General features: G+C 43.1%; 1 protein-coding gene across 1 annotated transcript in view; it reads left to right on the top strand.

Moving 5' to 3' along the window:
• Positions 1–17,687, top strand: part of LOC137417140 (dynamin-1) — a 209,613-nt gene that overhangs the window by 67,114 nt on the left and 124,812 nt on the right. Inside the window, exons 14-15 of the mRNA XM_078774835.1 lie at positions 11,577–11,625; positions 12,628–12,639. Of these exons, the coding sequence (XP_078630961.1) occupies positions 11,577–11,625; positions 12,628–12,639 (61 nt within the window). The remainder of the gene's footprint in view (positions 1–11,576; positions 11,626–12,627; positions 12,640–17,687) is intronic.

The raw sequence follows: 17,687 nt of genomic DNA, 5'->3' as shown, positions 1-17,687 counted from the left end.
TAACCGCCGGGTGACAGGACAGTACTTTTCCAAATCCAATTGAAACCTCTCAACCGTCCCTGCTGCTACCACTTTACCTGGAAGTCCATGCCTGTATTAACAACTCGGTGTAAAATACCCCTGCTTTGCATCTGTTCTAACCCTTCTCTTTTTCACGATCCAACCTTTACTTCTGGTTTTGTCACTCTCCATCTTGGTTTGTGGGGGGGGGGGGGGCTGGGAGGGGAGGAGAAACCTGTCCTTCTATTCTATCTATACCCTTTATTATCTTAAACCCATCTATCAGGTCTCCTTGTAATCACCTCTTTTATAATGAAAAATGTCCTGTCTCATTCAATTGCTGCTCGTAACTGAGCCCTAGAATCGATCTTTCGGCTCAATGCTAAAAACTCTGCATGACATCTGTCTTCTTCCTCTGATGCGGTGACCAAAATGTTGCACAATATTTGAGGTTAGGCCTCACTATATACCCATAGTGTTAACATTACCTCTTTTGAATTGTAACAACTTTATCTCCCTGTGAATGCAACCTAAAATCCTATTAGATTTACCTAGAGCTAGCTACCTGACACTGCTGCCTGCTTGCACCCCATATATATTACCACTCCTAGATCCTAAATAATAACTGTCTGAGGACTGATCCCTGAGGTACTCCATGACTTACAACCTCCCAGCCAAACTTCTTCCCACTCACATCCGCTCTTTGTTTCCTACCAATAAGCCAGGTTTCAATCTATTTAGGGATACTACATGCGACTCTGCGATGCCTCACCTTATTCTTGGCCAACATCATGCTTATCTGCTTTGTCACCTCCCTCAATACTCTTAGATGCATAATGATGCATAAAGCTTCAGCTGGATCCTTATCTTATCTTTTTTTTTTTATGCAGATGGCTCCAGGCACGAACTATGTAGTCCTCATCGAGGCCAGGCCTAAATAAAATAGCTGCATTGATAGAAAAGTAAAGAAGGAAAGAATAGTCTAAGAGTTTTTGAGAAAGCAGAAAATCTGCTTTTTGTAAAGGGGAAGATCATAAGTGTTTGGAAAGACATGTGAAGGTAAAGAGTTCCAGAGTTTGGCAGTGGGGGGTGGGGGGGGGGGGGGTGGGGGGAGAAACAAACATCATAACGGCCCACCCTTAAGTTGCCAATGGCCACACAATAATCATGCGATGTAGTGGCTTGTCGAGTATTCCGTGGCCTCGCTAATGGCGGAGGTATACAAGTAGCAAGTTCTTGGGAGCAGAAACCGAAGTAATATCTGTAGAAAAGAGAAAGAGAGCCAACTTTGCGACGTAATTTCAATGGGTTGAGTTTTGAGGTGAGATTGGGAGAGTTGATAAGTCTAATTACTTTTAATTAAATTCTGTCCAGTAAGTATGTGGAGCTAGAACCTCCCCAGATGTGAGGGCAGTACTCTATACAAGGACGAATCAATCCTTTATAGAGTTGAAGCAACTGTTGAGAGGAGAAGAATCTTCGACATCTGAACAGGACTTCCATTTTATTCGAGGCAGACTTAGCTATTTGTGTAATGTGTGGATTCCAGGATAAATTTTAAGTTAGGGTAATACCTAGTAGGTTTATTGTATCACATGGTGTAATTGTGGAGCTTTCAAAAGAGATTGGAGAGTTGAGAGGAGTTTTAGCGAGAGAGATGGGAAGAAATTTAGTTTTAGAAGCATTGAATTTAACCTGATTACATTTGCCCAACTGGGAAATCTTGTGCAAATCCGAATTTAAAGAGGTGGCTGTGATCAAACGCGAGATGCAGATCGATTGAGGGAAGATGGAGCAGCTGGGAAAAACATGGAGGAATGCAACTGTGAGTCATCAGTATAGAGGGCATTTTTTATTTTTTTTATTTTTTTATTTTTTTGTATACAAGATCGAGGCTCGTGAAAGAGCGAACATTAATCACACAGAAAGACAAACAGACACACAAAATAAATAACATCGGGAGCGGTAGACAAGATGGGGAGAGAGGGGGAAGGACACAAACACAACATTTGAGAGCAGGGACCGAGAGACATGGAGACATCGAGAGAACTGTGGGAGGGAGAGGGCTTTGGGGGGAAGGCATGGGAAGGGGGGGGGGGGGGGAGTGGGAGAGGTATAAAACATATGGACACTGCCAAGACTTCCAGGAAAGAAGTTGGAATTTCAAACAAGGTGGATCTGGGGTGAATTAGTGGGGGTAGAAAAGATCAAGGTTTTGGATGGGGGAAGATAGATGGTGGTGAACAGCTGTTTTGAAGACCTGGAGGGAGGAGTGTGATTGAAGTGAGTGTGGGAGTTTGTTCCAGAGGCGGGAGAAAAGAGGAATGAAAGAGTGAAGGTGAGCAGAGAGCCGAGATTTCGGCAGTTTAACCATCAGGTTATTTGTAGAATAAAGAAGGTCATTGATCAAAAGAAGGAAGAGTATTGGAGACAAGACAGAACCCTGAGGGACACTGCTGTTGATAGGGAAAGAGGGAGATGTTGAGCCATGGACAATTACAGAGATAGAGCGGTTGGAGAGAAAGCTCGATATGAAAGAGCAGAGTGAAGGAGGAAAGCCGAAAGAGGGAAGCTTGGATATCAGATCCCGATGCCAAACTCTGTCAAAGGCTTTTGAGATATAAAGGGCTACAACAAAGGATTTCCCAAAGTCTCTTAGAGAAGAGGCCCAGACAATATCTACAGTCACGTGAAAAAGTAAGTGCACCCCATGTAAAGTTTTGACTTTTTCAACATATTTCAACATACAGCTATTTGATCTTCATTTCAACAATATTGATAGATAAAGGTGATATAATATAACAAATATCATGAAACATTTACATTTTGAAGTCCATTGTATAATTTAAATAAACATAAATGCAAATTTCGCATGTGGAAAAAGTAAGTACACCCCTACATTTATCACTACTTGAAATACCTAAAATTAGAATCAGGTGCACCAGCTCAGGTGCAAATGATTAGAACATCGTTAGAGAGGATCTTGGAGGAACCTGTCTTATTTAAACCTCAGACATTTCGTTTGGTTTGCTCTTTGTTGTTGAAGTGTGCGGCGTCACCATGCCCAGATCAAAATAGCTCTCTGAGGCCTTCAGAAAGAAGGTTATAGATGCCTACAAGTCTGGGAAGGGATTTAAAAAGATCTCCAAACAATTTGAAATCAACCATTTGACTGTCCGGAAGATCATCTACAAGTGGAGACGATTCCAAACAACTGCCAACTTGTTCAGGCCATGCCGCCCCAGCAAGTTCAGCCCGAGAGCAGACTGGAAGATGCTGAAGGAAGTTTCTAAGAACCCCAGAATGTCATCACGGGACCGACAGGTAGCTCTTGCCACTGTTGATGTCAAAGTGCATGAGTCTACCATTAGAAAGAGGCTGCACAAATTTGATCTACATGGGAGGTGTGCCAGGAGGAAACCTTTGCTGTCCAGAAAGAACATCAGGGCAAGACTAAAGTTTGCCAATGAACACCTTGGCAAAGACCAGCTCTTCTGGAACAATGTGCTCTGGACAGATGAGTCAAAGGTAGAGCTAATTGGCCACAGTACCAGAAGACATGTTTGGCGAAAACCAAAGACAGCATTTAACCACAAGAACCTGATACCAACTGTAAAGTATGGTGGTGGAAATATTATGGTTTGGGGCAGGTTTGCTGCATCAGGGCCTGGGCAGCTCACCATCATAGAATCCACTATGAATTCTTCATTGTACAAGAGGGTGCTTGAGGATAATGTGAGGCCATCTGTCGGAGAGTTGAAGCTCAACCAAAGGTGGACCTTGCAACATGACAATGATCCTAAACATACCAGTAAATCCACCAAGGAATGGCTGAAAAGAAAGAAATGGAGGGTTCTGGAATGGCCAAGTCAAAGCCCGGATCTAAATCCCATCGAGATGTTGTGGGGGGATTTGAAACTAGCTGTGCATGCAAGAAACCCCTCAAACATCGCACAGCTGAAATAATTCTGCTTGGAGGAGTGGGCAAAAATTTCTCCCAGTCGATGTCAGAGCCTGGCAGACAGTTAGAAGAAATGCCTACTTGAGGTTGTTTCTGCCAAAGGGGGCAATACCACCGCTTAGAGCCAAGGGTGTACTTACTTTTTCCACATGCGAAATTTGCATTTATGTTTATTTAAATTATACAATGGACTACAAAATGTAAATGTTTCATGATATTTGTTATATTATATCACCTTTATCTATCAATATTGTTGAAATGAAGATCAAATAGCTGTATGTTGGAATGTGTTGAAAAATTCAAAACTTTACATGGGGTGTACTTACTTTTTCACGTGACTGTATATCTAAGATATCTATACCTAATATCTATACCTAATATCCACACCTAATATCTGTATATCTAAGCTGTCCTAGCTGTTTCTGTTTTTCCTCCACTCTTACCTAGAACCATGGGCGGACTGGCCATAGGGCATTTGGGCAATGCCCGGTGGGCTGGGACCACTGGGTAAAAAATGGGCCGCTGGGCTGGATAAAAAACTGCTGAAAGAAAAAAAATTGTCACGGAAAACTTCTGCCTCCATCCCCGGGGATTCCCCGCTAAAAATCAAAAGGTCAAAAGGTCATTATAATTACTAGCAACGGTAGCTCCCAATGAAAAGGCAAAATATCAGAAATTGAAGGCTTTTTTTATTTTACACGATTTATATAAACATCCGTTGAATCATATCACACGTAAATCATCAAAATCTAAACAGTATCGTTAGAATTTCAATAAAATCCACATCACTGTGCTCCGAGACTGGTGTGCACCTGTGTCACGTCCTTGTTCACCAGATCTGTATTCCTGGGACTGCCTCCGAGACTGGTGTGCAGCTGTGTCACGTCCTTGTGCCTGCCTCCGATAGTCCTCGTCAAGCCGAGCCTTCTTTCTTGCAACAGCTTCCTTGGACGTTTTCGTTAATGAGGCTTTCCGTTTGGGAGGCATTTTACCGGTTTATCTGAAACGGTACCCGCCCAGAAACACGTACCAGAGAAAACAAATCGTTTGCGCAATGGGCTCTCCGATATTCGATGTGTTCACGGTTTGAATTACGTAACGTAACGTTTGCGATGAAGTTTGTGACTTTTGTGTTCACGGTAGTGTTTGATGTGACGGTGTGAACGTAATTTCGTAATGTTTTTCGTTTTTATTTTCGTAATCGTTTAATGAACCTTTAATGTTTAATGAACGTTTAATGAGCGCAAGAATAATGTTTAATGATCATTAAATGAACTAGGGCATGCCCGTACGTGGGTGCCCGTTCCTTGCCAAAAAAAAAAAATAACGCAACCCGTACGCTCTACCCCGCCCGTACGCCCGTACGCCCGTAAACAAAAAAAACAACGCTCTTCGCTTCCGCCCTTCGCTCTGACTGAATTGGGAGAAATAATGCGCATAAGAAATCGAGAAATTATTATTTTCTCCGGAAGAAATCGAATTACGAACCGTAATGGCGCACGCGGTCGGCTCGGCTCGCTCTCACATCGGCCACGCCTACGCAATAACGCGTTCTGTGATTGGCTGCCGGAAGTGCAGTCTTCACTGTCCGGAAGGTCGCAAATCGCAGTTACGATGAATCGCAAATTAGTTTTAATTAGTTTTAAAACATAGTTTAACGGCAACATAGTTTTCCAACGTGAAATAAATGAATACGCTCTCAAATGTGCCGTCCGAGGCAGAGTCTGTTCGCCACGTTCGGCACACGTGATAGCTCGCTGCTCTCTGATTGGTTGAATCGTTTTTTGGACATAGCTCGGTAACTACTTCTCCGATTAATATGAAACCTTGAAAAGGCACATCCTCGGGTCCCCAGCAATATACCTGGCAAGTTTCAAGTATATCGGACCCGTGGTTGTCGAGAAACAGCGGTCACAGACAAACATACATACAGTACATACATACATACATACATACAAACATACAAACATACAAACATACAAACATACACACAGAGATTACTGGAATTATAGATAGATGAATGAATGAATGAATGATTGTTATGAATAATGCCATGGCGTCGCGTTGGCAGCAGTGACAATATAAAAATGTTTGCCAAGAATTTCAAAGAGAGAAAAGGAACTTTTATCAGCAATGTCGTCTATCCTGAGTTCTAAGCTGAAGAAGAGGTACAAAATCATTCAATTCTTTTTCCTAAAAAAAAGCGTACAGTTGATATGACTAATCACGATTTGAAACACGATGGAATAATATTTACCGATATGAACAGTGATGTGGTTTTTAAAATTGAAATTGTAAAAATACTGTTTAGATTTTGATGATTTGCGTGTGATATTTAACGGATGTTAAAATAAATCGCGTCTCCCAATTGAAGCCCCGCCCTTAGGGCGGGTACCGTTGCTCTTAAGTCTTAATATAATATAATGGCGATACAACAATTTTTACCGCTTTGCTTTGAAGAACGGGAATGAAGGGGGAGGAGCGTGTTAATATGTCTGGTTGAAGGTTTTGGGCTGTGAGGGGGTTTGAAGCCAGATTTTAATATTACAGCCGTCATGTTGGTGCTCGTCATCACTGCGATGCTAAGCGAAAGACGCCTCAGAGCTGTTACATTCACAATCGCTATGTCGTATGTACTCCCGAAACGTGTTTCCTTCATTGTAAAAACTACCAAGTCAGCAGTTAAAAGGATTTTGAGCCGATAGGCCTAGTAAGTTCAGATAGGTCTACTGACTACTGATCTAGTATTGATAACAATGTCGCAAACTGACTTACGATGCTAAATTGGACACTATTGTGTAAATTGGTCCAACCGAATAGTGGACACTATTGTGAGCAGCATTGAGCAGCGGTTTGACAGATCAGCAACATCAAGATTGAATGCTGATCTCTCACTTCTTCACCCAAGGAACTTTGATCAAGTGCCATTGATCTATGGATTGAGCTATGGATTGAGCATTGAGCTATGGAAGAGCTGCATAAACATTTGCTGAGATTTGATGATGGTGTCACTGTGGAACAACTACGAAAAGAACTGCGAAGCCTTGGAGAACAATGCTCAACACTGAAACAATTAGGAGCAGATGCTTATACAGTGCAGGAGGACAGTGAGTCTGAACAGGACAGGAAGACTCTGTCAAGTACATGTAAGTCATGTAAAGCCTGTCCTCTCTGCTGCTACAAGGTGCTCCTCAAGTTGAACCTCTTGACTGATGCCTACAAGAGCATTGGGCTTGCCAACAAGCTGCTGCTAACGCTGCCTGTGTCACAAGTGGCATGTGAACGGTCTTTCTCTGTTTGAAGAGAATCAAAAGCCGTCTGCGAAGTCCAATGACACAAGAAATCTTGAGGCGTTCATGTTGATGTCTGTGGAAAAAGGGATCCTGGCCAAACTTGAAACTAAGGATATCATTGATGGTGTGGCTGCCAGAAGCAGCGAACTGCGCAGGCACCTACTCTCTCAGACATGACATGTGCTCGTGTTACTGAAAATAAATGTAATTTTTAGTGGATTTTATTTAGTTGTTTTTTTTCAAGCATTTCGTCTATTTTCTCAGATAAGCAACATATAAATGAATAATGGGCCGACCTAGGTGAAGGATGCCCGGGCCGGTTTTAAGACCCAGTCCGCTACTGCTAGAACTCCTCAAAAATCCTTTGTGCACCTCCTCAATAGATTCTGTCAACTTCTGGTACGTCCCATAATTATTATTGATCAAGTATTGAAGCCAAAATAGCTATTTAATAAGCCTACCATACAATTTTCATCGTGTATTGATGTTACTGTTTTACCTGCCTGGTCTCTTTCTTGCCACGCCTGCTGCCACCCCGCTCTTGCCACCGCCTGCCTTTGCCCGAACCAAGCCAATGCCTGCTCTCGCCCCACCTATCGCATCATTGTCGTGAATTGTAGTTTCCAACGAACCAAAAACAAGGGGGTTCATGTTATGAAGGAAAGCATGGCGGTGCAGTAGGGAGGATGCTTGCCAATCATTCCAGAGGTTGTGGCTTCAAATCCAGGTGAAGACAGCAATATTGTATATTCTTGATTTCTCTAAAATGAGTTGCATCTCTGAGAATTTCCATGGCATTAACAGATTGCTTAATTTTTTTTTTGAAAGTTCAGGTGTCGAAACAGTGTTCACCTCTTGCTATTAATATAAATTTGTTTTAGCATTTGTTGAAGTCCTTTAGAGATTCAAGTTTTTTCCCATGATTAGGGTTAGGTTTCTTTATATTTACAAGTCTCTACATCTCGCAGCCTAATTTTACAATTTGAAAATGCAAGGGTCTGCATTCTTTAAGTTATTACCCCACGCATATGAAGCGAAAAGCCGGGTTAAGCAATTGGTTCACTGTCTGTCTGTCTGTGTCTGGCTTTGTCCATCTGTCCGTCCACAAACATGAGTTTATGATCGATGAAAAACTTAAATGTTACAGTATATTCTGAACAAAAATTGGAACATTAATGGGAACACAAACCTATAATTCAGCAGTACTTTAGCTCTGAACTCATCCCGATATTGCATTTTTTTTTTTTTTTTTTTTTTGTATACTGAATCCAGGCTCGTGAAAGAGCCAACATTTATTTCACAAACAAATCAACCAGACAAACAAAATATACAAAAAGAGGGAGCGGAAGACAAGATGGGGAGAGAAGGGGAAGCACACAACCACAACATTTGAGAGCAGGGAGAAGTGTGGGAGGGAGAGGGCTTGGGGGCAGGAGGCGTGGGAAGGGGGGGGGGGGGGGGTGGGAGAAGTATAAAACACAAGGGGACCGAAATTAGCGGGGGTAGAAAAGATCAAGGTTTTGGATGGGGGAGGATAAGAGATGGTGGTGAACAGCTGTTTTAAAGACCTGGAGGGTGGAGTGGGATTGAAGAGAGTGAGGGAGTTTGTTCCAGAGGCGGGAGAAAAGAGGAATGAAGGAGTGAAGGTGAGCAGAAAGTCTTGATTTTGGCAGTTTAACCATAAGAGGGTTGCAGGCAGATCTTGTGCGACCTGTAGGAATATTTGGGGGACAGAGCCCAGAGAGGGCTGGGGGGGCAAGGCCAGAGAGGAGTCTGTAGAAGACGGAAAGACCACCAACCTGCCTGCGGTGAGTGAATGAAAGGCCCTTGGAGTTAGCTTCATCGCGGGAGATTCCAATGATTCTGAACGCTTTGGTTTCAACAGCGTGAAGACCGGCTAGGTGTGAGGCAGGAGCACCAGACCAGAGGGGAGAGCAGTATTCCATAGAGCTGCGGATGAAAGCCTTGTATGTGGTGAGGAGCTTAGGTGTGCCAAGGAAGGACTTCGCACGACGGAGGATGCCCAGTCGGCGACTGGCTTTGGAGGCCAGATTTGAAATGTGGTTTTCCCAGGAAAGATCATGGCAAATAGTGAGACCCAAAAGCTTGAGTGACAGAACTTCTTGGAGAGGATTATTCAGAAATTAGATGGGAGGGTTTTCCAGTCGATCTTTTCGGAGAGACATCGTAAGAGTGTGAGATTTATCAGGATTGAAAGACATGTTCCATTTGTTTGCCCAGTCTGTGATTTTGTCCAGGTCTGCAGAGAGTGAGGAGGTTTCAGACTGCCGATCTGAGGGATGAGGAATGGAGCGACAGAGAGTAGAGTTGTCAGCAAAGAGATAGAGAGGATTTTCAAGAGAGTCAGAGAGATCATTGATGAAGACCAGAAAAAGCAGAGGGCCCAGAACACTACCTTGGGGAACTCCAGCCTGAACAGGAAGAGGAGATGAGAGAAACCCATTCAGGGCCACACGTTGACTACGACCAGAGAGGAAGTCCGCCAGCCATGCGTGGAGATTTCCATGGATACCAAAGGAGGAGGGTTTGGTGAGCAGAGCAGGGTGCCAGACCGTATCGAAGGCACGTGAAATGTCAAGGGAGACGGCTCTAATTACCTGTTTGGCGTTGAGGACCTCCATCCATTGTTGAGAAAGCAGAAGCAGCATGTCCAGAGTAGAGTGACCAGGTCTGAAACCAAATTGCTGATCAGAGATCAAGCCATTGGAGAAGAGGAAAGATTTCATATCTGAAGCAATGATGGATTCCATGACTTTGCTGATAATTGGGAGAAGGCTGATTGGTCTGTAGTTGCTGGGATCTGTTTTTGCACCTTTTTTGTGCAAAGCGGTGATGTTGGCTGATTTCCAAGCAGATGGCAGATGACCTTGAGCAAAGGAGACGGTGAAGAGAACAGAAAGAGGGAGTGAAAGAGCGGAAGCACATGATTTTAGGACCCGTGGGCTGATGCCGTCAGGACCAGTTGCAGAATCAGAGTCGAGGGTTGACAGAAACTTTTCCACCTTGTCAGGAGGAAAGGACACAGAGTCCAGGAGCAGCTGGGTACGACTGGGTACGGTGGGTACAGAGAGGGATGGGTTTGGGACACAAGATTTAGAGGCAAACACAGAGTTGAGGCATTCAGCTTTTTCACGTGCGGAGTCAGCCGTTAAGCCGTTTGAGGTGAGGGAGGGGATGGAGGGGGAACAAACACCAGAAACAGATTTGACCAGATGCCACCAGGATTTGGAAGAGGGAGACAGATAAGAGAGTTCGGTCTTGAGAACGGTGAGATATTGTTTCCTGGCTCTCCTGAGGGTGGACACACACTTGTTTCGGGCTTTGTGAAAGGAAATGAGATTTCCTTCTGTTGGATTTGCTTTCCAGGAGACGAAAGCAAGTTGTTTCAGGGCAACAGCCTCACCACAAGATTCCGTGTACCATGGACGGGAGGAAGGGTATGACAACTGAAGACGAGATGGGATAAATCTGTGCATGAGAGAGAGCAATTTACTTTGAAAGAATTCCCAGGATGAGTTGATGTCAGAGGCGGTAGAGATGGGAGACCAGTCCAGATGATTGATGGCTGCTTGATGGCTGCCAGATTGATGGCTGCATGCATAGAAGATGGGATTATTTTTTCCTCTGCTTGCCTGCCTGGCAGTCGAACAAAATGGGAAATCACTCCAAACAGGAAACTTCCTGTTCTCAGGACGTCGTAAAGGACACAAACAACAGGCACTAAAAACTATTGTAACATTTAAAATAAAGTGATGTAATATGCACTGCAACAACAGTGCTAAGCTTCTGGAATTAATTTTGTTCTACGACCTTAAAAATCAATATTTTATTTCAATTGAATTGTATTAAACACTTCGTGGGGTAGTTAAGGTGTTCTATAAACTCTCTAGTTGTTGATTTAATTACTTTGAATATTCCATTTCTGAAGTTTGCATCGGTGGTGTATTGGTGAGGATGCTTGCGAAGCATTCCAGAGGTTGCAGCTTCAAATCCAGATGAAGACGGCAATATTGTATATTCTTAATTTCTCTAAAATGAGTTGCATCTCTGAGAATTTCCATGGTTGAAGTTTGTTTTGAAAGTCCAAGTGTCGCATTAATGATCTTCAAGGATCAGCCTGCCATACATAGTTTGTTCTACATGGTGTTTGCTCCTTTATGGTTGCTTTAGAGACGTGTTTTAGATGTCTAGACCATACATTTTCGAATATTTGTAGTTGCTCATAAATATTGGATAATGACATATAAACTTTTCGGAAGAAATGTTAACTATTTTGTATTTCCTTTTTTGTGATGTCACAGCGCTCAGCAACGCAGTAGCCAGTCCACAAAGAAGTCGGTTGTGAATCAGGTATGCTCATGACCTTCCTTGTTTACATTTCAGTCCGACATGCTATATATATATATATATATATATACAGTATATATATTGTGAGCACATATTTTGAGTTGGTCTAAATGGCAAAGGCAGGAAGTATATTCCATGGCAGTCAGATAGATAAAATTGAAGGCTTGAAGTCTAAAATGGTGTATTGGAAAAGTACAAACAAGCACGACTCCAGAGGCAGTGAATTCTGAACGAGTATTTGGCAAAAGGGTGACAGCAACTGGTGCTACTTCACTGAATTTTGATATTAATGAATGAGCTTTATTTCTTGATTTTGAGCTTGCCAAAAGAAAAGTGAAGGAAACCTTGAAGTTGTCACAGACTTGTATTCATAATCTATAATGGAGCAAATGCGTATACATGTGTTATGTGTACTAGCAGGTACTCCCACTCTACAGGCCTGCAGGTCGGAGTACCCTTCTTGGCCTACCTTCTGTTGGCATTGTGCTGCGGGACATTCTTGGAATTGCACTTGATTCTTATCATCTTTGAAAGAAATTTTATTTATCACAACATATCGTACTCCTCATAAGCATTATCATATTTTGAGAAGGTTCTATAATATGAAGATAAAGGAAGATGATTTGTAATACCGGCTGCCACCAAAGGTAGTGCTCATTCCACCTAAGTGCGGGAGTGCCTGCTAGTATATTTCATGGTATTAGATTGGGCGGTTGGGATGATACATTTTGGCTTAGTCTGAGCAAGTTTGCTTGGGAACAGAGTGAAATGTTGCCTCATACCGGATCTACCCTTTCTTGTTTATTTATAGGATTTGGCAGAGTAGATCTAGTTTCTTTTTGGTTGGATGCACATTTTTCTTTTTAATTATATATGTACATTTATATACATGTATATGGTAAACACTCCTCCCCCTGTCTTTTTTTTTCAACTTGGCCTTTCACACCAACTGCTTTGTTTCATCTTCCTTCAATTTATTTTTCTTCTCTGTCATCCTGCCAACAGGATGAAATCATGGTAAGTAATGGACTATTTTATTTCTCGTGCTGTGAGTGTGAATATTATTGGATTTTTCAACATTATAAAACATCAGAAGTGGCTGCAATAATTATTCATGTGTTATTTATTTTACGCCAAACATGATATTTGTTGTCTTTTTCGTCATTCCTTTCTCAATTCGATCAATTTCTGAATCAAATATGTGTTCATGAGGAATTGTCGAAAGTGACTCGTGAGTTATTGTCTCGCCTTATAAACATATAAGGGTATTTGTGGAATGATGACAAAACCCAAATAATGGTGGTTCTCAAGTGCCAAGATGCTCCTTATAAGTTAATTTGTTTCGCAATATTAATGATGAATTTAATTTCCATCTATTTTCATTTTTCCATTACCGAAGAGTCTCATCTTGTTGGTGTAATCGACGCTCTGCAGGTTTGAGTAATACCCAAACCCCATGTTTGCTGTTGTTGTTGTTTTTTTTTTGTTTTTTTTTAACGTTTACTAAAACCTATTTGACAAACCCGTAAAATACCTAACATTTAAATGCAGTAAAACCTCGCTTAGCCGGATTATACAGCACCAAACTCGCTTCAAGTAATGCTAAATAAATGCAACCTGTGTACGTCCAAAATTAAATGTGGAAGGGAGTGGTTCATCCAGTGAGGAAGGCTGAAGTTGACTAATGTGGGATTTGGACCCAGAGATCTGCTTCACAAAATGAACCTTAATTACTCCTTTCTGGTTGCCTCCTCAATGTTCTTGTACTTATTGGCAAGTGCGTAATAGTCTCGTCCTATTCTGATGTAGCTAAATTTTTAGATAACTTGAAACTTCTGGAGCATATTTAACTGCAGAATTCCCAACATATTCCGCCATGAAAGATGAAATGCTCACCCCTTTCTCCAGTTTCCCTAAATGTCACCTTTGGTAGCCCAAACGGATGGATATATACTATATATAGTCATGGCCAAAAATATTGGCACCTTTTTTTTTTTCTTTTTTTTTTTGTATACATAATCGAGGCTCATGAAAGAGCTAACATTTATCACACAAACAAATCAAACAGACAAACAAACAAAGTATATAAAAAGGGGAGCGGTAGACAAGATGGGGAGAGAAGGGGAAGCACACAAACACATTTGAGAGCAGGGACATCGGGAATGTGTGGGAAGGAGAGGGCTTGGGGGGAGGCGGCGTGGGAAGGGGGGGGGGGGGGTGGGAGAAGTATAAACACAAGGACACCAAGGACTTCCAGGAAAGAAGTTGGAATTTCAAAAAAGTGGATCTGGGGTGAATTAGCGGGAGTAGAAAAGATCAAGGTTTTGGATGGGGGAAGATAAGAGATGGTGGTGAACAGCTGTTTTAAAGACCTGGAGGGAGGAGTGGGATTGAAGAGAGTGAGGGAGTTTGTTCCAGAGGCGGGAGAAAAGAGGAATGAAGGAGTGAAGGTGAGCAGAGAGTCTTGATTTTAGCAGTTTAACGATAAGAGGGTTGCAGCCAGATCTTGTGCGACCTGTAGGAATATTTGGGGGACAGAGCCCAGAGAGAGCTGGAGGAGCAAGGCCGGAGAGGAGGCGGTAGAAGACAGAAAGACCACCAACCTGCCTGCGGTGAGTAAGTGAAAGGCCCTCGGAGGTAGCTTCATCACGGGAGATACCAATGATTCTGAACGCTTTGGTTTCAACAGCGTGAAGACGAGCTAGGTGTGAGGCAGGAGCACCAGCCCAGAGGGGAGAGCAGTATTCCATTGAGCTGTGGATGAAAGCCTTGTATGTGGTGAGGAGCTCAGGTGTGCCAAGGAAGGACTTCGCACGACGGAAGATGCCCAGTCGGCGACTGGCTTTGGAGGCCAGATTTGAAATGTGGTTTTCCCAGGAAAGATCATGGCAGATAGTGAGACCCAAAAGCTTGAGTGACAGAACTTCTTGGAGAGGATTATTCAGAAAGTGGATGGGAGGGTTGTCCAGTCGGTCTTTTCATAGAGACATCGTAAGAGTGTGAGATTTGTCAGGATTGAAAGACATGTTCCACTTGTTTGCCCAGTCTGTGATTTTGTCCAGGTCTGCAGAGAGTGAGGAGGCTGCAGACTGCTGATCTGAGGGATGAGGAATGGAGCGGCAGAGAGTGGAGTCATCAGCAAAGAGATAGAGAGGACTTTCAAAAGAGTCAGAGAGATCATTGATGAAGACCAGAAAAAGCACAGGGCCCAGAACACTGCCTTGGGGAACTCCAGCCTGAACAGGAAGAGGAGATGAGAGAAACCCATTCAGGGCCACACGTTGACTACGACTGGAGAGGAAGTCCGCCAGCCATGCGTGGAGATTTCCATGGATACCAAAGGAGGAGAGTTTGGTGAGCAGAGCGGGGTGCCAGACCGTATCGAAGGCACGTGATATGTCGAGGGAGACGGCTCTAATTTCCTGTTTGGCATTGAGGACCTCCATCCATTGTTGAGACAACAGAAGCAGCATGTCCAGAGTAGAGTGACTTGGTCTGAAACCAAATTGATGATCAGAGATCAAGCCATTGGAGAAGAGGAAAGATTTCATATCCAAAGCAATGATGTATTCCATGACTTTGCTGATAATTGGGAGAAGGCTGATTGGTCTGCAGTTGCTAGGATCTGTTTTTGCACCTTTTTTGTGTAAAGCGGTGATGTTGGCTGATTTCCAAGCAGATGGCAGATGACCTTGAGCAAAAAGAGGGTGAAAAGAACAGAGAGGGGGAGTGAAAGAGCGGAAGAACAGGATTTTAGGACCCGTGGGCTGATGCCGTCAGGTCCAGTTGCAGAATCAGAGTCGAGGGTTGACAGAAACTTTTCCACCTTGTCAGGAGGAAAGGACACCGAGTCCAGGAGCAGCTGGGTACGACTGGGTATGGTGGGTACAGAGAGGGATGTGTTTGGGACACAAGATTTAGAGGCAAACACAGAGTTGAGGCATTCAGCTTTTTCATGTGTGGAGTCAGCTGTGTAGCCGTTTGAGGTAAGGGAGGGGATGGAGGGGGAACAAACACCAGAAACAGATTTGACCAGACACCACCAAGATTTGGAAGAGGGAGAGAGATAAGAGAGTTCGGTCTTGAGATGGAGAGATATTGTTTCCTGGCTCTCCTGAGGTTGGACACCCACTTGTTTTGGGCTTTGTGAAAGGAAATGAGATTTCCTTCCATTGGATTTGCTTTCCAGGAGACGAAGGCATGTTGTTTCTGGGCAACAGCCTCACCACAAGATGTACCATGGACGGGAGGAAGGGTATGACAACTGAAGACGAGACGGGATAAATCTGTGCATGAGAGAGAGCAATTGACTTTGGAAGAATTCCCGGGATGAGTTGATGTCAGAGGCGGTAGAGATGGGAGACCAGTCCAGATGATTGATGGCTGCTTGAAGACCGCGCCAGTTGGCCTGAGTGAAATTCCAGACTCGTCGACGCTGAGGATGCTCCCTGAGAATGGTCAGAGAGATGTCCACTTTAACAAGCACATGATCAGATGAGCCGATTGGAGCAGAAGAGCAGCAGACATTTTCAGGGAAGTTAGACATAACCAAGTCCAGAAGAGAAGATACTCCGTTGCCTGAGATCCGGGTCGGGAAATAGACAGATTGTGTCAGTCAAACACATCCCTAACACATTTTTCAAATACCTCACAATTTTCTCTAAAAACAAGTTGAAATTGACAAAAGTATTTGGTCTCCACAATTCTTTATTTCACTGTTGATATTACAGAACCTTTGTTTTTGATTCAGAACTTAATATATCCTATTGGAATCAGACAAGTCAGGAGACGACGATGGTTCACGAGCGAGCGTTATTCAATGACAAAGGACGGACTATAGCCGAAACAGGCCCGGAGCCAGCTGTACGTAATTGTGTGTGGTGCTGACCTTTAAATTATCTACACACAACATTATGGTATAGAATAACTTTAATTTAATAATCGCCCTGTCGCAACTTCAGACTTCAGTTTAACTTCTATAAATTTTAAATTGCATCGCATTGGCATTATTTACCTTTTTTGTTTACCTATTTCTTCCAACTCTCGGACTCTGCTCTAGTTGTAAGGGGAGGACCCCCAGAAGAAAAATTCGGTTCGATTCCGACAACTTTGAAAATTTGACCTTTGTGGCCTTGAAATGACAAAACGAAGGTTACTGACCTTGAAATGAGATAGAAAATAATTTATAATCAGTTATGAGGTTAGTTAGCTACACAATACCGAAAATTCGGTTAGATTCCGACAACTTTGAAAATTTGACCTTTGTCACCTTCGAAGGTCAAAGGTCGAAGAATCTGAAATTTGTTGGAAAACTTGTACTTCATGATGTATGTGATAATATAAGATCATGTACGACATTTCACCCTACCAGGAAGCGAACAATGTAATAAAACCATCAAAAATCGACTTTTCTAAATTTTGTGACCTTGTGACCTTGACCTTGGGGCGAAAATGAAAAATCGAGCTCCGCGAGGCTAGACACATTGGCCTAACCAAATACCGAAACCCCTGTCAGATTCCACCAACTCCCTCGGAGAAGATGTAGCTTGAACTCCATTATCCCTTAAAAAGACATCTTTTTCGGGTGTCGCTCGGCCCACAATGGGCGCAATACGCCCACTCTAGGCAGGACACAACTAGATCATGATATCAACCTCCCACCCAAGTTTCATCAAGATCGGATGATATCATCGGGTAGTTCTGCTGCAGACAGACAGACAGACACACAGACAGACACACAGACAGACACACACCCATGACGAATATGGTGGTCACTCTGATAACTCGTGAACCAAAAATAATAAGAAATGGCATTGACCAAATTATTAAGACCCTTGACTTAATATTTGGTAGCACAGCCTATGGACAAAATATCTGCAGTCAAGCGCTTCCTATAGCCATGAATGAGCTTCCTACACCTCTCTCCTGGCAGTTTGTCTCACTCTTGTGCAAACTGCCCCAGTTCTCCCAGATTTGAACGGTGCCTTCTCCCAACTGCTGTTTTCAGATCTTCCCATAGGTGTTCAATGGGAATTAGATCTGGACTCGTTGCTGGCCACTTCAGA

The sequence above is a fragment of the Myxine glutinosa genome, chromosome 3, assembly GCF_964187855.1.
Source record: "Myxine glutinosa chromosome 3, kmMyxGlut1.1, whole genome shotgun sequence".
In the NCBI taxonomy this organism is placed as follows: domain Eukaryota; kingdom Metazoa; phylum Chordata; class Myxini; order Myxiniformes; family Myxinidae; genus Myxine; species Myxine glutinosa.
This window is presented reverse-complemented; position numbering and strand designations above follow the sequence as displayed.